The sequence below is a fragment of the Schistocerca americana genome, chromosome 3 (assembly GCF_021461395.2).
Source record: "Schistocerca americana isolate TAMUIC-IGC-003095 chromosome 3, iqSchAmer2.1, whole genome shotgun sequence".
In the NCBI taxonomy this organism is placed as follows: Eukaryota; Metazoa; Arthropoda; class Insecta; order Orthoptera; family Acrididae; genus Schistocerca; species Schistocerca americana.
The window spans coordinates 315,393,513-315,418,571 of NC_060121.1; the positions used below are offsets into that span (position 1 = coordinate 315,393,513).

The 25,059-nt window shown below is 42.7% G+C and overlaps 1 protein-coding gene across 2 annotated transcripts in view; it reads left to right on the forward strand.

Moving 5' to 3' along the window:
* The window catches only part of LOC124605346 (collagen alpha-1(XVIII) chain-like), a 650,709-nt gene that overhangs the window by 562,483 nt on the left and 63,167 nt on the right, over nucleotides 1-25,059 (forward strand). For both annotated transcript variants that reach the window (XM_047136964.1, XM_047136965.1), the window contains exons 17-18: nucleotides 7,822-7,908; nucleotides 18,786-18,916. In XM_047136964.1, coding sequence (XP_046992920.1) covers nucleotides 7,822-7,908; nucleotides 18,786-18,916 — 218 coding nt within the window. The remainder of the gene's footprint in view (nucleotides 1-7,821; nucleotides 7,909-18,785; nucleotides 18,917-25,059) is intronic.

Sequence of the window (25,059 nt, forward strand, 5' to 3'; positions counted from 1 at the left end):
AAAAAGCTCAGTGTTAGTAATTCACTACAATCAGTACGGCCTCCGTGTCCAGGTCATATGTTTTTCAAAAAAATTGGATTTTTCATAAATGTTTTCATTTATCAACCAAAACAATTTCATGTGCATTTCAAAGTATTACAGTTAGCATTGCACATCGCTGAGCCAGTAGCTAGTATATTTATATTGTTTTCATGACAGACCAGAATATATCGTGTTACAACGTTGCTGCCTTAGGGTTAAGACATTTTAATTTATTTGTTATGTGCACAGGGACCAAAGTTGTCATTTTGAACAGGGCCAGTGGATTCAGTGCCTAATGGGCTGAATGTATTTTGCAGTGACTGTATTTCTTTATTGGTATTTGGAGTTGCTTTGCCCAATCAGTTCGTATAAAGTTTTTGCCAGCAATAACACAGAGTAAGCACACCGCTTACAACACGCTACATAATAAATCGAGTTGTGTATCCGTTCCACAATTCAGACTTTCGTTCAACGTAATCGTAAAGTTTATTTCTTTAAAAGAACGTTACAACTTGTGCAAGAAGTCACTTCCCTGCAATCAGGGAATCGAGTGCGAACGTCATGTACGCCATCGATCGCTCTGACCGACTGCCGTATGAGCTAAGCTCCTAGGGTATTTATGGAACGAAATAGTGGCTAATGTTTACGCAACTTCATTCGTCATTACCGCATAGGGCTTGCCATTACGAAGGTACCAGAGGTTTTCCTTCTGCTGTGCTTGATTAACGAATTTGTTATAGCATAGATCTGGTTCGTAAAAGCTCTTGGTACCGTTTGTTGCATTCGCCTTAGTCTTTCTTTCGTCATGTAAGGAGGGTAACGTGACCCTGTTTCGCTGCTCTGACCCAGTACTTTACGCTGAAGTCTGCTACCTGGCTCGCCAGAAACACCGAGTTGTGTTTCGACCTGACCCAATCTCGGTGGCGAAATGTTTTCATTGCGGCCACCTTATGTCGACATTGCAATAATGTAGTGACATAACTTCACTCTGGGACGAATGGGCCCAAATAGACTGACTAGGCGGATTTGTGTATATTTTCTAGACGGAAAAACAAGGGTGCCAGGTTCGTTAAGGTTGAGCGGAATCTTCAAGAAGCGATGGTACACATGAAGACATGTAGGACTATGATCTTCTGTAGCAGAAACTTGAAACACATCATCCTTTCCAGTAAAAGGTAAAGCTAAAAACTGACAAGGCGTAATGAAGAAATAAAGCAGGCTCACAAAAAACGAATGTGAGAGTAATGGACACAGTGTTGTTGTTGTTGTGGTCTTCAGTCCTGAGACGTCTGATGCAGCTCTCCATGCTACTCTATCCTGTGCAAGCTTCTTCATCTCCCAGTACCTACTGCAGCCTACATCCTTCTGAATCTGCTTAGCGTGTTCATCTCTTGGTCTCCCTCTACGATTTTTACCCTCCACGCTGCCCTCCAATACTAAATTGGTGATCCCTCGATGTCTCAGAACATGTCCTGCCAACCGATCCCTTCGTCTAGTCAAGTTGTGCCACAAGCTCCTCTTCTCCACAATGTAAAGTGCAGGAAAAGGCACGGTTGAAGTAACGTGGTCCTTGGCTGGCCGAAACAAAAAAAGTAGAAAACTGCAAAAGAGAGGAAAACTGAAAAAAACACACATAAATGTGTGTGAAATCTTATGGGACTTAACTGCTAAGGACTCGAACCTCCGGCACTGGAAGCCGTACGAACCGTGGCAAGGCGTCCAAGACCGTGTGGCTACCCCGCACGGCACTGTCAGTGGGTTGACATAGGAACTGGTAGGTTTAGACTGCTGCGAAAACCCATGTTCAGCTAAGTTCGCTGAAGAGTTTACTCCGAAACACTTAAGTCGGCACCTGCATTGTACTCTGCTGTCAGATCTGCTGTACATCGCTGCTATTATTTCTTTATAACAGCAAGTCCCCGACGTCCATGTTCTGTGATGAGGTGTGTATGTTCAGCACCTCGTCGCCTGCTAGTGGTTTCAGAGTTCTTCGGACTTTTTCCATAAATGCTCACGACAGTAGCGTGCGAACAACCGACCAGCATCACCGTTTCCTAGAGACTCGTCCCAGGCGCCGAGCCACAACAGTCTATGCTTAGTCAGAGTCGCTTACGTCAGTGGATTGTTGCCCATATCACGGCTAAAATGATACCATATTCGACTATTTTCTGCTTATATAGTTTCCTTACCGCGTCACGTACGGGTCACACGACCAGGTAACATGTACGTCTGCCCTTATATTCGTCATGGGATCTATGGGACCAAATCACTCGTCACAGCTTACCCAAAAATGAGGCGTTCTGTCATGCCGTAGATGGTAGTGTACATGAAGTGCGTAGAACATCGCACATGAACACCTATTATGTGAGAGAGGCAGTATAGACTGCTTGATTTATGTAGTTACACCGGTGGATGTAAAACGGGCTACATCTGGGAATTCTATACTTCAGTAATATAATACGTTTAAATGCTTCGGTTTTTATTGCCCATAAAAATTGTTAACCTTATAAGTTCCCGCCTCCTTGTAGATTATAAGGGTTAATTAACGATTATTATGTTACAATCCTCTTGTTGTAGTTGGCCGTGTATATCAAGACTTCGTTATTGTTAAATGCAATGGTGTGGTACTAACTGATGGAGACGCATTAAGAACTGGTAAAATTTAATTTATTTCCTTTATCACACTGCACAAACATAAACACACTATTATTCAAACTGTGTGCCACTACTATTAAACACAGAGATAAATCCTTCGCTACGCAACCGCCTTTGGCTCACACAGCCTACACCTTCCACAGCCTCTCAACAACTGCCTCTGCTTTCGACTCTCTGCGCCACTGGGCATTGTCGCCCTCCAAAGAACAACCACTTACAGATACTACACACCAGTACCCTCACAACCTGACATGTACTCTTCGGGCGGAACAGGATGGGGAAGTAGGGAGTAGTGTTTCGTTCTGCCCAGTCATTCTTCGATGCAAGTTGATTTCAAATCGTTTACGAATAACTAACGCAACACATTTTTTTTCTGAGAGAAGGGTAGTTTTATTCAGGATTCCAACACATCACATTATTCCCCATTCTTTTGGCTACAAAATCCTATTTTTAAACGTAATCTCCTTTCAAAGCGACAGGGTTATCCTACCTTACTGGGAAGGTCCGTATGCCCGCATGTACACTCTACTGGTCCGTGTCGGAGCCATCCTCCCCATCATTCACGTACTGATTGCTGCGGAGTACAGCCTTCCTCGGCCAAACATCTGGAAGTCTGAAAGTGAGAGATGCGAGCTGTAGGGTAGATGAGGATAAACAGTTCAATTGAGTTTGATGACGATGTTCAACAACAAAAAGTCACGATCAGCCTCGTAACGCGCAAGGTGTTCCTTTATTGCTCTTTATGGACTTCTGTTACGCGGCGAGGAACCTAGCGTGCACACACATTTGAGTAGCCCAACTGGTGGACGAGTGTGTCAACACTACCAACAGAGACGTACAGGTAAACATCGACCCGTTTGACTGTGATCCGCCAATTACCTCGAATGAGTGTGTCCGCACGTTCCAACATCCCAGTCCGCAGCTCGTGGCCTAGTGGGTAGCTGGGTGGTAACGTACTCGTCTCCCATGCAAGTGGGCCCGGGTTCGATTCCCGGCCGGGTTGGAGGTTTTCTCCGTTCGTGGACTGGGTGTTCTGTTGTCCTCATCATCATTCCATCCTCATCACCGGCGCACAATTGACCCAGTGTGGCGCCAAATGAAAGACTTGCTCTTGACAGCCGAACTTCCCCAGATGGGGCTTCCTGGCCAATGTTGCCACACCCTCATTTCCATAGCCGGGACGGTAGCTCAGCGTGCTCGGAGAGAGCTGGCTGGTCTCTGTAATAAAAAACCTGAGTGGAAGGATCACCAACGAACTTCAACGGATGTCATGTCACATCCTCTACGACCAAATACAACTAACAATAACGGACAAAATGAAAAAAGTGGCTAACGTTGCTACCTTTGGATCACGGGGTTCCGGATTCGAGTCCCGGCCGGATTGCGGATTTTCTCTGCCCCAGTTACTGGGTGTTTGTGTTGTCCTCACCATTTCATCATCATCATCATCATTCGCGACAGCGGCTAGATTGAACTGTGTAAAAATTGGACTCTGTAAAAATTGGGACTTTGTACGGTCGCTGAAGACCGCGCCCCACAAACCAAACATCTTCATCATCATCCAACATTCCAGGAGTCTCAACTGTGTGCGGCCGGCCGGTATGCAGGACCTCGGGCAGGTTTGCGCGATGTTATTGCAATGGTGACAGACGCCTCACCCAACGACCCCTCGGGCTTTCGTTCACTGCTAGGTCTCCTTAGACATTCTGCAAATGCCTATGAATATGTGTGATGCTCTGGTTTGCCTCCAAAAGAAACTCAATGACAGCTCTCTGCTTCGAACGCCCCTTCGTTACAGACGCCACTTCACCGGTTGCGTATCGCGCGGTCACCTACCGGAACTTCATGAAACTACAGGGACTGAAGCGGTAATATTCGGCGATGTCCCACATTTCCGCATTTTTTCAACCGAAACTGGCCGAGAACAAAATTGTTGCATTACTTATTGAACGCCCCTGGTATTTCTTTTTTTCCCCTATTTTTTCCAAATGGTGTTAACTTACATTAGAAAGAATGATAGACAGCATTGGGACGTTAATTCGATGGAAATGGTAGTTTAAGCAGTTGTATGTGCTGAAATGGGAGATTTTGAGGCATCTAAGGAGTTTGATGTATCCAAATCAACTTTGGAAAGATATGTTCGTCAAGTTAAGAATAATACCAACTATGAAGTTAGCAAATCAGATGGAAAATTTAAAAATGTGTTCACTACAGAACAAGAATAAGAGCTGTTAGCATAGTGTAGTCAATGGAAAACAGACTCTTTAGGCCAACGATGAAACAGCTCATTGTCTGATCATTAGCCTATCCATTTGCAGAAAGAATTGGCTTACCACACAGATTTGACAAAGAAACGTGGCTAGCTGGGCAGGACTGGATTTTAGGAGTTATTACTATGCATCCTGTATTGTCTATTCGCATGCCAGAAAATACATCTGCTGCATGAGCGATGGAATTCAATGAAGTAACAGTAAAAGTAATTTGGTGTTAAGCATTAAAAATAATTATGCATTTTTTAAAATGACATTACAATATTTTCTTATTGTTTACGAATTTTTAAGATTCAATTTTCCTTACTTTAAGATGACATTCCTAATAATTTCAACGTTTATGCAATAATTCCACAACAAAGTTGCCTTACCCCTTTCTGCCACGTGGGTGAGTCAGAAAGGGAAATATGGAAGCATTTCTTTGAAAAAATATTAAAAATAACATTCAGTTTTCACTGATTTCCAAATAAGGGACGTTAAGTTACGCTACAAGGTGATATTTTTATTTCTTTAAGAAGTTACTTATTGTGTTCCTTTATTTTACAATAATTGTTAGACATTAAGTATCATGTTCCGGCCCGATTTTCCCTACTTTTTAAATAAAAGTTCGGTCATTTGTCTTTGGCCGCTTTCAAGGCCAGTACCACAATGTTGTGCATGATTATTCTTCTATAAACGAAATCATCGTCTAAATATATTACACATAGTTACATAATGCAGGTGTCACAGCTTAAAAAAGAGAACATATTCACGAAGTGTCTGCCAAAATAAAACATAAATTGAATAAATGTGCCATAAAATGATCACCAAAAACAGTTGTTAGATGTGCAAGCACATTCCATTGAAGACCCACCTACGTGATTTGCGTTTTGACAATGTTCCATTCCTTCTTGTGGTCGGAGTCACACGCGAATCTTTCCGTGAGATCTAACTGAGCTGTATCATCATGCCAGGTTACGTCTTGACAGAGCTGTAAATATGGACGCTTATCGCTGTCACATGCAAGTCACAGGTACGTCTCTTGTGTGTCGTACGTTTAAAATTAGTGCAGTCTGAGGCACGTCCCTTGCCATTTGTCAAGGACGATTCTGCTTTTGCGCCGTTGGTCCTGGTCATTATGAACACGGTCAGAGCTGTTATGCTTCATCGTCTCCGTGTCCTAGGCGTTAGTGTTGCTAGCTACTGACGTGTAAGTCTGGGGGTTCGATTCCCGGTGACTATCTGAGATTGTTCTGTCGTAGAATGATCTGAAACTCGGTTCATTCGCCTATGTGATACTAAATGAAGGGCTTATTTCAAAGTAGTACAAGGGCATTTTTGTTCTTTCTGAGCTACAGAGTCCTAAAGTTAAATGAGTGCTGAAAAACCTGCAGTTGAGATGCCAGAAACACTCAAGTATATATACTCGAATATTTCTGGTATCTCAACTGCAGATTTTCCAGCGCTCATTTAACTTTAGGACTCTGTATCTCAGAATGAACAAAAATGGACTTGTACCGCTATTGAAATAAGCCCTTCAAATGGGAGTAGCCTAACTACATCTACATCTACATACATACTCCGCAATCCACTATACGGTGCGTGGCGGAGGGTACCTGGTACTTCTCTCCCTTTCCCACTCCCAAACAGAACAAGGGAAAAATGACTGCCTATATGCCTCTGTACGAGCCCTAATCTCTCTTATCTTATCTTTGTGGTCTTTCCGCGAAATATAAGTTGGCGGCAATAGAATTGTACTGCAGTCAGCCTCAAATGCTGGTTCTCTAAATTTCCTCAGTAGCGATTCACGGAAAGAACGCCTCCTTTCCTCCAGAGACTCCCACCCGAGTTCCTGAAGCATTTCCATAACACTCGCGTGATGACCAAACCTACCAGTAACAAATCTAGCAGCCCGCCTCTGAATTGCTTCTATGTCCTCTCTCAATCCGACATGATAGGGATCCCAAACGCTCGAGCAGTACTCAAGAATAGGTCGTATTAGTGTTTTATAAGCAGTCTCCTTTACAGATGAACCACATCTTCCCAAAATTCTACCAATGAACCGAAGACGACTATCCGCCTTCCCCACAACTGCCATTACATGCTTGTCCCACTTCATATCGCTCTGCAATGTTAAGCCCAAATACTTAATCGACGTGACTGTGTCAAGCGCTACACTACTAATGGAGTATTCAAACATTACGGGATTCTTTTTCCTATTCATCTGCATTAATTTACATTTATCTATATTTAGAGTTAGCTGCCATTCTTTACACCAATCACAAATCCTTTCCAAGTCATTTTGTATCCTCCTACAGTCACTCAACGACGACACCTTCCCGTACACCACAGCATCATCAGCAAACAACCGCACATTGTTGTCCACCCTATCCAAAAGATCATTTTTGTAGATAGAAAACAACAGCGGACCTACCACACTTCACTGGGGCACTCCAGATGATACCCTCACCGCCGATGAATCCTCACCATCGAGGACAACGTATTGGGTTCTATATATGTTGAGAAACTGATACGCAAGCCGCCGATGTTGCGTCAGATCGAGACGCTAAGTGTGACACGATATTTGCTCTGGTGCTCATTATGGAAAATGAATTGCTTCATTTAGGTTATCTCGGTATGTTCTTCAAGTAGTGAGCTGGAACGTGTTGGGCTGCGACCAGAATACGCATTCTTTCATTACCTTTCGATGTAGACTGAAGATAGAACTTCCAATAAGTTTGAAACTGCAGATGATTCGCAGTAACAGATATATGATACTTCTTCGGCTCGACTGGAGGAACACACTGACCACTTAATGTTAAACTGTCATTATCTCTTACTGAATGATTTGTTCTTTTATACAGCGTACTGGAGTGACACATCGGACATGTTGCAGGTGAACCCGGAGCGCCTGGCTTGCAGGGTCCTCCAGGGCCCCCGGGACCAGCGCTGGAACCTCCCAGCTTCAATGAGGTAGCACCAGGTGAGCACAGCCAACCTCAGCTCTGACTGCTGACACCAGCCTAGTGTTGGTTCATGCTTTTTATTTACTTTCTTTATTTGTTTTTATCCATAAGAGATGCTCTGTGTCCAAAAGGTCTATGGTCTCGTGGACTTGTAAAAATTTTAGGCTTCTAAGTCATTTCAGTTAAAAGGTACGCCCATATTTTGATACTCGAGAACTCACTGATCAAAATCTATAGGGTAGACCTAGAATAGTGAAATTTGCCCGAAGACGCACAGTTTCACATTACAAGTAAAGGAAAAAAAATCGGAAAAATTTTAATATGTACTTATATCACACGAAAAGAATATTTTTTATTATTTTTTATCAGTCTCTTTGTCTGTCCGTCTGTTAAGACCCCTTTTCCTCTGGAATAGGTTGACATATCAAGTTCATATTTATGTCGCATACTAAAGTCTATGATCCTTTGGCGGTCTGAAACATTTAAGATCCTAAGTCAGTTCGATCAAAAGATCTGTTTCCGTCACATATTTTGAAACTCTCAAACACACTCATCAAAATCTGTAGGATACTTCCGGTTGACATGGAGTCATGAAATTCAGCAAGAAGCAAAGTTTGACAGTAGAGACACATGAAAAAATCGAAAAAATGGTAATATCACGGAAAAAAATTGTCATTTTTTTATCCGTCTGTGTGTTTGTCTGTCTGTGAAGACTCTTTTTTCTTGTAAACAGATTGGCGGACAAACTTCAAAATTATGTCGTCAAGGTCTATGGTCCCTTTGTGGTGTAGAAAGTTTAAGCTCATAAGTCAATGTAATCAAATCATACGGCCATTCATGTCACTGATTTTGACACTCGCGAACTCACTCAGCAAAACCTATAGGGTACTCCCCTTTGACGTAGTATCATCAAACCTGATAAGAAACAAGTAAAACAAAATTCTGAAAATTGTTAAATTGTATCACATGAAAATATCTTTCTGCCATTAGAACATACATTGCATTCATCATCCGTCAAAACCATAGTAGACAAACGTTACTGCAAGGAAACATAAATTGTAAGTCGTAGTAATGATATAGTAACTAAATAAAAAATATTTTATTAAATCTTCTATATCTATGTATATAAACTGAAGCCCCTGCTCACTTCTTTTTTTATGTCCTCTGTAGTCCGAGGAACTACTGTAGAGACTTTGATTCGGTCTTCGAATTCCAAAAATGTTCAAATGTGTGTGAATTTCTAAGGGGCCAAACTGCGGAGGTAATCGAACCCTAGACTTACACACTACTTAAACTAACTTATGCTAAGAACAACACACACACACACCCATGCCTGAGGGAGGACTCGAACCTCCGACGGGGCTTCGAATTTCCTGGACCGATATCTTGCCAGTATCTCTACAGAAAACAGGCAAAAATTGTTGAGATTCTCGATTCCCAGGATGGATGAAATACACTGAAGCGCCAAAGAAACTGGTATAGGCACGCGTATTCAAATACAGAGATATTTAAACAGACAGAGAAAGGCGCTGCGGTCGGCAACGCCTATATAAGAAAACAACTGTCTGATGCAGTTGTTAGATCGGTTACTGCTGCTGGAATGGCAGATTATCAAGATTTAAGTGAGTTTGAACGTGGTGTTATATTTGTCGCACAGCATCTCCGAGGTAGCGATGAAGTGGGGACTTTCCCGTACGACCATTTCACGAGTGTACCGTGAATAGCAGGAATCCGGTAAAACATCAAATCTCCGACATCGCTGCGGCCGAAAAAAGATCCCGCAAGAACGGGATGAACGTCCACTGAAGAGAATCGTTCAACGCGACAGAAGTCAAGCCCTTCCGCAAAATTGCTGCAGATTTCAATGCTAGGCCATCAAAAGGTGTCAGCGTGGAACCATTCAATGAAGCATCATCGACATGGGCTTTCGGAGCCGAAGGCCCACTCATATACCCTTGATGATTGCACGACACAGAGCTTTACGCCTCGCCTGGGCCAGTCAACGTCGTCATTGGACTGTTGATGACTGGAGACATGTTGCCTGGTCGGGCGAGTCTCGTTTCAAATTTTATCGAGCAGATGGACGTGTACGGGTTGTAACCTCCCCACAAAAAAAATTGTAATTAATAATTATTATGGAAAGCGATTCTAATTTTAGTGTAACCTCAGAACAAAATTGGTTCCCATTTATAACCTCCCTACAGAAATTCATTCACATTTAACCTCCACACAAAATTTGTTTCCCATTTAATGTAAGCTCGAAGCAGAAAAATTCCTAAACCTCGTAATAAAAAATAAATTCAGTAACCTGGTAGAATTTGGACGACAGCAGCGCTGCGTCATGGCCCTGTAATATCATTCTGAATAAAAAAGGAAAAATTCTTACCTCAATAAAAACGGCGAATATATCTGCTCTTATATAAAATTTTTCCGGGACAGCTCTGTGCAATGCTGGCCGATAGATTTGTCATTTATGAAAGGAAGCAACTGATTTTTCTTTTGCAACAATAGGAATGATCATGGATTGAAGAAATTAGTAAATTCTTTAAATTGAAATGAATGTTTGTTAGAAATTACTTTATATCACGAAGATTATTATTAGGACATTTTAAAAGATTTACATGGGACTTCACATAACATTACTAGATATGCGCGAGGCTGCTTTTTACCTTATACAATAATACTCAGGCTCCGGCATCGCTGCACCGCGACCGGCCCAGCCAACATGATACATCAGACTGGACTGACAAGCGCAGACAGGCGACTGCTCGCTAGCAACAACTTACTGCTACTGCTACACAGTTCGTACTGCAGTCAACACTGCTCTTTGGTCTCAGATTCTCTTATAGCTTACATATCGCAGGCAGCACATACCTCTTACAGGGTATGGAAACAACCTCATGAATGCATGGAGCCTGTATGTCAGCAGGGGACTGTTCAGGCTGGTGGAGGATCTGTAATGATGTGGAGCGTGTGCACTTGAAGTGACATGGGGCCCCTGATACGTCTAGATACGACTCTGACAGGTGACACGTATGTAAACATCCTGTCCTGTCACTGGCATCCATTTATGTCCATTGTGCATTCCGACCGACTTGAGCAATTCCAACAGGACAATGCGACACCCCAAACGTCCAGAATTGCTACCGAGTAGCTCCAGGAACACTCCTGAGTTTTAAACGCTTCCGCTGGCCCCCAAACTCCCCAGACATGAACATTATTGAGCATATCTGGGATGCCTTGCAACGTGCTGTGCAGAAGAGATCTCCACCCCTCGTGCTCCTACGGATTTATGGACAGCCCTGCAGGATTCATGGTGTCACCTCCAGCACCACTTCAGACATTAGTCGAGGCCATGCCACGTTGTGTTGCGGCACTTCTGAGTGCTTGCGGGGACCCTATCCGGTATCAGGCAGGTGTACCAGTTTCTTTCACTCTTCAGTGTATATTTGTTGTTGTATCTGCTCGTGACTGGCAACAATTCTTGTGTAATTAAAAGTAGTGTTTTCTCGGAGCCACCTTGTACTTTAATCAAGTCAGCTATAAGATATTTTCTAGGCGAAAATTCGAGTGTAACTTGACAATGCAACGCAATGTTCCTCAGTGAGTGCTAACAATAGCCCTTTACGGTTAACAAAAGATCTACATATTCAGAAGCTGAACTTCACCTGCAATACCGCTTGAAGCAATAGAATGTAGGCAACTGGCCGTGGAATGTAGAATCGAGACTTGCAAATTCCAAGGCCGCAATTCCTGGCTGCTGCGATGGGAACCTACCCATAGCTCTTATTATCTATACTTTCCTCACTCGTTCTGTAGTTTAGCTAGATGCACTCAATTTTTCCCCATAGTTTATACCTTTGTATTAAGTAGTAGTAAGCTGCAGAAAACACTAACAGGATTATCACTCTTTCAGTTATTGTTACTCTATCAAATAAAGCAATGTACACAACTTGTGAGTGACTACGTCAACTGTGTATCATTTCACTGTTGTAATTACAGTTGTTAGTTTGTAATTAATGGAATGTAGGGTTTAGCACAGTATCTAGACGACTGGCAATAACGGCTGGCAATAATCGCTGTGCAGAAAACAGATTTTTATGACTGAAATCATTGCCGCCATTTGATGTAAGTTCTTTTTAAATTATTTATTTTTTTACTACCACGATTTCGGCTGTAGAGCCATTTTCATGTTCAATTATGAAAAATAGTCGGTAAATATCAGATACCTATATCTGAATTACATATCGTCGTCAAAAACAAACATACGTGGAATGTATACGAGTCGTTTCATATTACAATCTGAGTGCTAATTAAAACAAGGATTACAGGCCACATAATGGTAGACATACTTTAAAGTTCTGTGGTATGACTATACCAACACAGTGCTGTGGTATTCACGATCAGTTTTGGACGCATATAGTCCATTCTTCTGGAACACTTTCTTGATTCGAAGTTAAAAATATGAGTTTATATATACGTTTGTTTAAAGTAATACCGCCTCTCTTTAGCGGGTCGGCAGTTATTCGATCATTTCCTGGAGATTTGTGATATTTTTGATAATTCACCACTTTCTATACTGCTACAAGAGTGGGCTCTTCTGATAATGGTTCTACAGCAGGGCATATGCGTTGTTTCACATTGATATGGTCTCCTCCAACTTTTATTTAAAATATTCCCTCCGTCCGTCCAGCACTTTCCACATGCCTGTCAGCAGGATTCCATCTTCCTTGCCGCCTATTACATTAAGTTTATACCCTTTATACCCTTGTGTTCGTATTTTTAATTTCTTATAAAACTTTCTATTCTCATTCCTATAAAGTACTTTTTTTAAGCCTTTTTAAGGCATCTCTTTTCTTTCTTCCGCGTACACTTGCTGCTTCTATCCTCTTTTCGTTATACTGAAAGGTTCCTTCTGTTTAGTTACGCATCGTTACCTTTTTGTATCTCTCTTCCTCTGTTTCCTTCTCTCTATACTAGAGCGTGCCGGTAGTGTGTGTGGCCAAGTGGCCTCATTGACACGTGCTTGCCTGCTTGATACATTGCTCGGAAGGATTGAATTTAAGGTGCCGGCCCGACGTTTAGTTAAATGATCCGATGATTATTATGTTAATATTGCGCAACGGATAACGCGGGGGTGGGCTCAAACAACCAAGTGGGCAAGTCAGTAAAGGCCACACTCTATCATGATCTATAAGGGCACCACTTTGTTGGTAACATTGCTCTCTACTCAGGACTGGGGTTTGTAATGATCATTAAATTCATGACATTGCTCTCGACACAGGACTGGGGTTTGTAATGACCACTAAATCCATGACATCCAGTTTATAGGTCATTTATTGTCTAGATCCCAGAAATTTTACAAACTTAATATGACATTTATTATCTATATTCCCCAAAACTTTACAAATTTAATAATTGCAGCAAACAAAGTCAAGTCAAATATCTTCTAGTTTTGTCTCGCAGTGATGATGCTTAAACTAATAGGTATCTCGTTTCTACTTAAGCACTGGGAAAGAGGATGGGACTACGTTGCTGCGCTTGTGGTCTGTCTGCTGGGACAGTGATCGAAATTCGCACCCAAGATTACTATTAGGACCGAATAACAAAAATTCTCTTTGGCGGAAAAACGGGGGAACAAAGCAGACACAAACATCTCCCATATTCACAAAAGAAAGCAAATTCTTAAAAAAATAAAACATCCTGTGAAATACGGCACACGCAAATAATCAATAAACAGCACACATAAGCATCCTCACCTTGACTAATTTCCAAGAACGAACTGGTAGCTCGCTGGTAGTGCAATTCTGCGCCACGTGGGTGACCGATACCAACAGCTAATTTCTTTGTACTCACCCCTCTGTTCGTTCTTGCTTTCCATACTATACAATCATTTACACGCTCAACCTATTCTTTATCAAAGTAGTTAGGACGTGCTGCTTGCAAACGGGGGTTAAAAAGGAACCGTGAACAAAATTTATGAGATGGCCTAGAAAAATTTTACGTCACACGCTTAGAACCTTAAGTATGTCACACACGTATCTCCTATTAGGTTTCACACGGAATCGTCATCCAAATTACTCATCAGCCGTTACGACCACGTTTTAACTAGGTTACTTTAACATTGCAAAAAAAAAATACTCCTTATGAAAGTGAAACTATACAATTTTTTAGAGCTATTGCTGCTCTCGTGTGCTGAAGGCACCAAGTAATTGCAACACTATAAAGGGATAACGCGAGCCCCCATGCTCGCCTCTGAAAAAGAAACCCTAACTGAAAACTTTAATTGTAAAGGCAAAATTTCTAAAAAAAAAAAAAAAATGAATGAATGGCCGTAACGACACGCTAACTATTTCAATCCTTGGAAAAGAGCGGATTAGTAACAGTATAAAACATAATACCTCATCCCACGATAAAATTGGCAGCAAAGACGGAGATTGCCCTCGATTCCGTCCGCTCAGTTCAGTCGCTACCCCAAGAGTGACTATCATGGCGGCTCTCAACGGCCGTTCCCTTACTTGGAGGGGAAGGGGACCTGTTACAAACCCCGCACTAACCCCTGGCAAACAGGTGCAACATCTCTGTCTTTACTCCAGGCTTACGTTGGCACCAACCGACCTACAGGGTGACCACACCTCTACCTTGGCACTACCAGCAGACGAACTCTTAATACAAACCCCTACTTTATCAACCCAAGGCAACGTAGTGGGATTAGGGAAAGAAAGTGCATTTATGTAATTATGAATTGAATTAAATAAACAGATAGTCCACTTCTTCACTCGAGATATCACACTGTTTAAACTAAAAAAATGTTGAAAGTATATTCAATGTAATGCAGCAAAAAAACTAATTGTAATGAGATGGAACAAACTGTTCCCTCTCAATACATAGCCCAGTTAATTCTCGTATTTCGTTGGTGACATTTTAAACTTGCTTCTTTCTTACTTGCACCACTTGTTTACATTCATCATGATACCACACCTCATTTCTAAGTCTTTCAGATTCCCATACCACTACATCCTCTGCTACAGTTATGACATTAATCTTAATACATTCCCGTTTCTAGCCTGTGTGATTACTGTGCTCCACTACCTGTAAATTTTATCTCAGTTTATTCTGATATTCAAAAGCTGCACCCTTATCTTCCAATTATTCAAAAATCCATTTCAGCTTTCTCATAGTTTATACGTCATAGCAATCCTTTTCCTCAAATCTGCAGCCACAAGGTAGTGGACCAATTCTGAGTTTGCTCCCCACAACAAGCGTTCACAGGCAGTGTTATTTGCTCATCTTTTGGATACCAAATGGTTCAAATGGCTCTGAACACTATGCGACTTAACTTCTGAGGTCATCAGTCGCCTAGAACCTAGAACTAATTAAACCTAACTAACCTAAGGACATCACACACATCACTGCCCGGGGCAGGATTCGAACCTGCGACCGTAGCCGTCGCTCGGCTCCAGACTGTAGCGCCTAGAACCGCACGGCCACTCCGGCCGGCTTTTGGATACTACTGTGTGATCAATTTAATCTGTGTCATTTGTTGCTGGAATTTTCTAGGTCCCTTTATGAGTATCTTTTCGTTGGGAAATACGTGCTTACTGCCGTAAGATCAACGCCAGCTGCGAACTGGCAAGTCGCAGCCCATTACAATCATGTTCGGACATGGTTCGTGCTTACCACAGCACTGTGTCGGCAAGGATTGCTGCAGCTGAGCACGTCAAAGCGAGTCAGCCGCGCGTTATGTTACCTGTAACCTTTTTTTTAAAAAAAAAATTCGCACTCTGATAGTAATATGAAGCGACCCATTTACATGCCCACATATGTTTTGTAATACACTACTGGCCATTAAAATTGCTACAGCAAGAAGAAATGCACATGATAAACGGGTATTCATTGGACAAATATATTATACTAGAACTGACATGTGATTACATTTTCACGCAATTTGGGTGCATAGATCCTGAGAAATCAGTACCCAGAACAACCACCTCTGGCAGTAATAACGGCCTTCATACGCCTGGGCATTGAGTCAAACAGAGCTTGGATGGCGTTTACAGGTAGGTACAGCTCCCCATGCAGCTTCAACACGATACCACAGTTCATCAAGAGTAGTGACTGGCGTATTGTGACGAGCCAGTTGCTCGGCCACCATTGACCAGACGTTTTCAGTTGATGAGAGATCTGGAGAATGTGCTGGCCAGGGCAGCAGTCGAACATTTTCTGTATCCAGAGAAGCCCGTACAGGACTTGCAACATGAGGTTGTGCATTTTCCTGCTGAAATGTAGGGTTTCGAAGGGATCGAATGAAGGGTCGTAACACATCTGAAATGTAACGACCACTGTCCAAAGTGCCGTCAAAGCGAGCAAGAGGTGTCGAGACGTGTAATCAGTGGCACCCCATACCATCACGCCAGGTGTTACGCCAGTATAGCGATGACGAATACACGCTTCCAATGTGCGTTCACCGCGATGTCGCCAACACGGATGCGACCATCATGATGTTGTAAACAGAACCTGGATTCATCCGAAAAAAATGACGTTTTGCCATTCGTGCACCCAGGTTCATCGTTGAGCACACCATCGCAGGCGTTCCTGTCTGTGATGCAGCGTCAAGGGTAACCGCAGCCATGGTCTCCGAGGTGATAGTCCATGCTGCTGCAAACGTAGTCGAACTGTTCGTGCAGATGGTTGTCTTGCAAACGTCCCCATCTGTTGACTCAGGAATCGAGACGTGGCTGCACGATCCGTTACAGCCATGCGGATAAGATGCCTGTCATTTCGACTGCTAGTGATACGAGGCCGGTGGGATCCAGCACGGCGTTCCATATTACCCTCCCGAACCCACCGATTCCAAATACTGCTAACAGCCATTGGATCTCGACCAACGCGAACAGCAATATCCCGATATGATAAACCGCAATCGCTATAGGCTACAATCCGACCTTTATCAAAGTCGGAAACGTGATGGTACGCATTTCTCCTCCTTACACAAGGCATCACAACAACGTTTAACCAGGCAACGCCGGTCAACTGCTGTTTGTGCATGAGAAATCGGTTGGAAACTTTCCTCATGTCAGCACGTTGTAGGTGTCGCCACCGGCGCCAACCTTGTTTGAATGCTCTGAAAAGCTAGTCATTTGCATATCACAGCATCTTCTTCCTGTCGGTTAAATTTCGCGTCTGTAGCACGTCATCTTCGTGGTGTAGCAATTTTAACGGCCAGTAGTGTATTTCGACGACGATGTGTCATTCAGACGTGTCTGACATTTACGACTCTTTTTCACCACTGCACTTGAAAAAGACTCTACAGCGCAAATCGCGATTGTGAAAAACTAAATAATTTTAAAAAACTTACAGGCAAATGGCGGCAGTGATGGCAATGATTTCATCCAGAAGGTACACTGAGGTAACAAAAGTCATGGCATACCTCCTAATACTGTGTTGGACCTCCTCCTGCCGGGCGTGGTGCCTCAACTGGGCGCGACATGCACTTAACAAGTCGTTGGAAGTCCCCTGCAGAAATATTGAGCCATACAGCCTCTACAGCAGTCCAAAATAGCGAAAGAGCCGCCGTTAGATGATGTTGTGCACTAACTGACTTCTCGATTATATCCCATAAATGTTCGATGGGATTCATGTCGGGCGATCTGAGTGGCTAAAGAATTCGCTCGAATTGTCCAGAATGTTCTTCAAACCAGTCGCGAACAGTTGTGGCCTGGGGACATGACATCGTTGTTTCGGAACGTGAACTCCATTAATGACTGCAAATGGTCTCCATGTCACCGAACATTATCATTTCCAGTCGATCATCGGTTCACTTGCACCAGGGGCTCAGTCAATTCCACGTAATCACAGCCCACACTATTATGGAGCCACTGCCAGCTTCCAAAGTGCCTTGTTGACAACTTGGGTCCATGGCTTTGTGGGGTCTGCTCCACACTCGAACCCTGCCGTCAGTTCTTACCAACCGAAATCGGGACTCATCTGACCAAACCACGGTTTTCCAGTCTAGTGTACAACTGATATAGTCACGAGCCCAGGAGAGGCGCTGCAGGCGATATTGTGCTGTTAGCAAAGGCACTCACGTTGGTCGTCTGCTGCCACAGTCCATTAACGCCAAATTTCGTCGCACTGTCCTAACGGATACATTCGCCAGGCATCCCTTTGATTTCTACCGTTATTTCACGCAGTGTTGCTTGTCTGTTAGCACTGACAAGTCTGCGCAAACGCCGCTGCTCTCTGTCGTCAAGTGAAGTCCTTCGGCCACTGCGTTATCTTTTGTGAGAGGTAATGCCTGATATCTGGTATGCCGCGCAGGATTAGTCGAGCGGTCTGAGGCGCTGCAGTCATGGACTGTACAGCTGGTCCCGGCGGAGGTTCGAGTCCTCCCTCGGGCATGGGTGTATGTGTTTGTCCTTGGGATAATTTAGATTAAGTAGTGTGTAAGCTTAGGGACTGATGACCTTAGTAGTTAAGTCCCTTAAGATTTCACACACATTTGAACATTTGATATCTGGTATTCTCGGCACACTCTTGAAACTATGGATCTCGGAATATTAAATTCCCTAACGATTTCCGAAACTGAATGTCTGTTAATTCCCCTCATAAACCCTACCTTTTCATGTGTATCAGCTCGGTACAAATGACAGGCACGTCAATGCAGTGCCCTTTTATACTTTTGTGTATCCCATGACTTTTCACCTCAGTGTATATTGTGACTGGGGTCCCCAACCAAGGAAAAACACCAAATAAATAAATGTTAATGTGTTACAGTGTGTAAGTGACACTTACATAAACATCCTGATTCAACCCAACTAAAGTGGTGTCCTTTATTGAGAACCTCTTCGTTAATTTGTATCTGATTTTCCATTAATCACTTTTAAATTTTCAGTTCCAGGACCGAAGGGAGACCGTGGCGATCCTGGTCCAAAAGGAGAAGTTGGAGCGCGGGGCCCTCCCGGTCACAATGGCACTGCAGGGGCCAAGGGACCTGCAGGGCCGCCCGGCACACCTGGGGCACAGGTGCGTAGTACCAACACTCCACAGTGCGCAGTGCACACCCTCCTCATGTCCTCTCTTACTCACTTAAGCTTGTTTTACACGAATGACACTGTGGTCAAAATCGACAATGCGTGTTGGTTGAGCATAGCTTTCCAGCATGTAAAGCCGGGTTCCATGTGCAAAAAACATGACGCCCCTGGCAGCCACTCGAGTGGTGTCATCGAAGTTGCGTGTGGAAGCACCCAAATAACTGTGGCGCCACTCGAGTGCCACAACAGTAGAAAACACGTTAACTTTGAGACGCCACTTTCCTTCTATCACGACCGATTAGCGCCAGAAGAGGCCGCCATCTTTGAAGATAATTTACTGAATCTGATTGATTTCATATTCGTACTTGTATATTACGAAAATATGTAGTTTCAGCAATGCAGCACATTAAAAATCTCTCCAAAACTCGTCTTTTTGAGTATGTTTTACTACAATACAATAGTAGGAGGTGCGACTTTGGTGCACAAATTTTGCCATTGCAGATAATGGTTAATGCAGTGAAAGTATATGATGTTGCTATTATACACTGCATGGATAAAATTTCTGTGTGAATAAGTAAATATTATTTAATTAGTGAAACGTTATTTGTACTTTCATAGCAGCTCACTTTATTCTAAAAACGATGAAAATTAGTGTAATACTGGCAGCATATTCAGACAATCATATTATAGTACTGGAAACTTCAATGTTCCTTAAACATTTATCCAGTGCATTTGAAAATGGAAGTAACAAGTCTTCTGGTAACAGTACTATTTTATATTAAGTGTAGCTTTTAATAAAGGGAATCAATCACATTTAGTGCACTTGCACGAAGCATATGTCCAAAATTAGGCATAGAATAAATTTAGTATTTTGTCGTATTTAATTTATGTGGACTCAAGAGTGAAAATATTAGGGTTTAAACGAGTCTTTAGGGAATCGTAGAAAGCATCCAACATACAACACAAAAACTTCGAAATTGTGCTTTTGACAAAATATCGAAGTGTCACTTCTAGTTTTGCTTGAGCCACAACTGAATATTTCATATGCGTGTCGGATTTTTTAATAGAGCTTGAATCACAGCTCTACAACTACTAGAAATTAGCTTTCGTTATCCGGTAGTGTTTCACGTATGAGTCTTCGCTTACAAAGGCTGCTTCTATTACTTTATGTGAAGCCACTGTGTTATGTGCGCATAAATTCCACTTCCAAATCCAATATTTGTGCTTTCACTTCTTTTTACTGGATTCTTGGCTCAGTTCGAATACCATAACCTAAATTACAAAACCAATGTCCCCTATGAATAGTCCCAGCCCTAGTGAGAACATTGCCACGACAGTTTTGACAGAAGCGTGTAGAAACAACAACACACTGCGCCATTATTGTAACAGCCATTATGTCAATTGCTGTTGCATATGGAAACGTGGATTACACACCTGCCATCCAAACCATAAGTGAGTTAGTGACGTCAGTAATCGGCTGACTACGCCAACAGCCATGGAGGTAAGAATAAGGGGAGATGGCGCTACGTATCCCAGCCGTACTACGTTTTGAAGCCATGGGGGCGTGGCTCGCTGCCATGACACTCTGACCAAAACATTGCCAGTGTGCTATAGCGCTGCGTGTATTATAGTTGCTAATTGCACCACATACGCATGTAACGTTATCAGATTGGTTGTTTCAAAGTTTTTGTTTAAAATAAAATCTCGTAAAGGCGAAATTCCGCATTTCTTCTGATTAAAAATAGTTTTTAATGTAATATTACAAATAGCTAGTCTTCAATGTAAACGATACAATTTTGTTAATTCAGTAATAAACGTGTATCACAAACTAAATAATAGAAACTGAAAACTAAGTTAGCTATACCCTCCCTCCAAAGCCCCATAAATACATCTTGTTTGTAATACGTACTGGAACATTTCATTTACGTTACACTACTGGGAAACACCGTTCATTACCACCAATATTTACTGAAATACGGTACATAGAATGGCAAATCTACACAGTGTCCTGTTTAGGCATATACTTTACGCCAGTTAATGTAGTGTTAGCTTTTAATTTGGTACATGATGAAGACAAAGTGAGTTACTCAACACTTCGATTATCGACGATACGTACGTATTATACTGAAACGTGAACTTGAAAACTAAGAATTTAATTCTTTGAATTAACATACCTTTTGCAAATGTTTTGGGTGTGTATGGAAAACTGATGGTACAGCATTTTCTCGGAGCCTTACTGTTGAAAGGGAAGTTCGGTCTATGTCCTCTTCTCGGAAATGCTGAGAACATATAGTGCTCCACTTAGACGCACGCCAGTTCTTCCTCCTCACGGCATTCTCCCACAGAGCTTTCCGACTTTCATTTTTAGGAAATTAAAATCATACAGGAGAAAAACACGCTATAGTACAAGTACCGATGTAGCACACGTTCATTCACAATGAAGTTGTAAAATCACACTTAACGAGACAACTTACACATGAAATGTTATTCCCTTCGATTTCGCATCACAATCAGAACGATTCGTACATCCGAACACCACACAAGTCACCATAATAGCGCAAAATCCTTCCAAAAGCGAGCGACAAGCCTATGCACACAAGCTTACAGCAGCAATGTTTTGGTCGGATTGAGATGGCTACCCTCGGCTTCACATAGCTTCGCAGCTGTGACGTCACGGCGTCTCCCTCTATTCTTACCTCCATGCCAACAGCAGAGCTCTGAAACCCATAGCATGCTAAAGATGGCGTATGCACAGAGACACAAATGGTGGCGTTGTCTCCTAACACTGGAAATTACAACCAATTTTCGTCGTAATCACTAATTTTATAGTAACGGATTGGGTGCCTATGTGTGCACTTAAGCTTTATTTTATTGTTTGCTTGCATTTTACGACGCGTTGGAAAGGTTGTATGAGGACTTGTTATTGTTCTTATGAATGTTCTTCCACAAGAGATACAGAATATCACATAATGGACATGATACGTCATTAAACCAAAGGCGTTTCTTCCCACGAAATTTCAATCGCCAGCTTTCTTCTCCGAATGCGAAATTATTTTGTTGATGTCGACCTACGTAGGGAAAAACGATTATCGTAATAAAGCAAGGCAAATCAGAGCTCTCGCGGAAAGATAAAGGCGTCCGTCTTTTTCCGTGAGCAGTCCAAGAGGGCAGTAATAGAGAATTAGTGTGAAGGTAGTCCGATGAACCCTCTGCCAGGCACTTAAGTGTAATTTCCAGAGTAGCCATGTAGATAAAGACGCAGATTTGAAAGCAAAAAGTTATTTACATTTTATAGTTCTTTTAAAGAGAAAATCCCTACAGTGAAAATACATGAAAATGAAAAAAATGACAAACATTTTAATGAAAATTGTTTCAATAGCGAAAACATCAGCTCTATTGAAGGAGAAAAAAGTTATACATGTTATTTGACATTCGTAAGGAAATCTAGACGCGAAGGGTAAGGTAAATGGGGATGTAGCTACCTTCTAACAAGGCAATATCGCCAATTTGACCTCATATTTTAAGGAGAAAGAAGCACACCTGCAAGATATCAGCCCCACAACTCGACTTCGTGAGAAGATTTGCGCCATATTGTATGCAGTTATGACATCGACCTCCTGAACGCACAGATTTCATACCTGCGAGCGCACTTCATGTTTGTCACACGCATTTCTCCGTTGCAGCCGCTTAATGCCTGAGCGTGAAGTACTACACAGTGGAATGAGTAACGGGTTCTGTGAATTACTATTTTGTCATTGGTAGTATACTTCGCTCATTCTGTCAAATTGCTCAGTTTCTAATCTGTAGCTGGATGCAGACCTTTCTACTTCGAACTTTTTTATGTAGCGATTCATAAATGCATTCTAACGAATGAGAATGTCACTGAAATGAGTGTGTCATTAACGAAGTAGCGTATCACTATTTAATTATTAAAATCCCTGTTGCGTGTTATTTCCATTGAATTTTAAGGCTGGTACTGTTAAAGTGAAGCTGTGATTCATTCTGATTTTGAGGCTTTTATATAGCTGCCGAATATCAACAGGAGAATATTGTTAAAGTAGTATTGGACGTCCACTGATCGTGACCAGGCCAAATATCTCACGAAATAAGCGTCAAACGAAAAAACTACAAAGACCGAAACTTGTCTAGCTTGAAGGGGGAAATCAGATGGCGCTATGGTTGACCCGCTAGATGGCGCTGCCATAGGTCAAACGGATATCAACTGCATTTTTTTAAATAGGAACCCCATTTTTATTACATATTCGTGGCGTACGCAAAGAAAAATGAATGTTTTAGTTGGACCACTTTTTTCCCTTTGTCATAGATGGCGCTGTAATAGTCACAAACATATGGCTCACAATTTTAGACGAACAGTTGGTAACAGGCAGGTTTTATTTTAAATTAAAATGCCGGCCGGGGTGGTTCAAATGGTTCAAATGGCTCCGAGCACTATGGGACTTAACATCTATGGTCATCAGTCCCCTAGAACTTAGAACGACTTAAACCTAACTAACCTAAGGACAGCACACAACACCCAGCCATCACGAGGCAGAGAAAATCCCTGACCCCGCCGGGAATCGAACCCGGGAACCCGGGCGTGGGAAGCGAGAACGCTACCGCACGACCACGAGATGCGGGCCCGGCCGGGGTGGCCGAGAGGTTCTAGGGGCTACAGTCGGGAACCGCGCGACCGCTGAGGTCACAGGTTCGTATCCTGCCTCGGCTATGGATGTGTGTGATATCCTTACGTTAGTTAGGTTTAAGTAGTTCTAGGTTCTAGGGGACTGATGACCTCAGAAGTTAAGTCCCATAGTGCTCAGAGCCATTTGAACCATTTTTTTTTTAATTAAAATACAGAAAGTAGGTACGTTTGAACATTTTATTTCGGTTGTTCCAATGTGATACATGTACCTTTGTGAACTTATCATTTCTGAGAACGCATGCTGTTACAGCGTGATTACCTGTAAATACCACATTGATGCAATAAATGTTCAAAATGATGTCCGTCAACCTCAGTGCATTTGGCAATACGTGTAACGACATTCCTCTCAACAGCGAGTAGTTCGCCTTCCGTAATGTTCGCACATGCATTGACAATGCGCTGACGCATGTTGTCAGGCGTTGTCGGTGGATCACGATAGCAAATATCCTTCAACTTTCACCACAGAAAGAAATCCGGGGACGTCAGATCCGGTGAACGTGCGGACCATGGTATGGTGCTTCGACGACCAATCCACCTGTCGTGAAATATGCTATTCAATACCGCTTCAACCGCACTCGAGTTATGTGCCAGACATCCATCACGTTGGAAGTACATCGCCAATTCCGTCATGCAGTGAAACATCTTGTAGTAACATCGATAGAACATTACGTAGGAAATCAGCATACATTGCACCATTTAGATTGCCATCGATAAAATGGGGGCCAATTATACTTCCTCCCATAATGCCGTACCAAACATTAATCCGCCAAGGTCGCTGATGTTCCACGTGTCGCAGCCATCGTGGATTTTCCGTTGCCCAATAATGCATATTATGCCGGTTTACGTTACCGCTGTTGGTGAATGACGCTTCGTCGCTAAATAGAACGCGTGCAAAAAATCTGCCTTCGTCCCGTAATTTCTCTTGTGCACAGTGGCAGAACTGTACACGACGTTCAAAGTCGTCGCCATGCAATTTCTGTTGCATAGAAATATGGTACGGGTGCACTCGTTGTTGATGTAGCATTCTCAACACCGACGTTTTTGAGATTCCCGACTCTCGCGCAATTTGTCTGCTACTGATGTGCGGATTAGCCGCGACAGCAGCTAAAACACCTACTTGGGCATCATAATTTGTTGCAGGTCGTGGTTGACGTTTCACATGTGGCTGAACGCTTCCTGTTACCTTAAATATCGAAACTATCCGGCGAACGGTTCGGACACTTGGATGATGTCGTCCAGGATACCGAGCAGCATACATAGCACACGTCCGATGGGTATTTTGATCACAATAGCCATACATCAACACGATATCGACCTTTTCCGCAATTGGTAAACGGTCCATTTTAACACGGGTAATGTATCACGAAGCAAATACCGTCCGCACTGGCGGAATGTTACGTGATACCACGTACTTATACGTTTGTGACTATTAC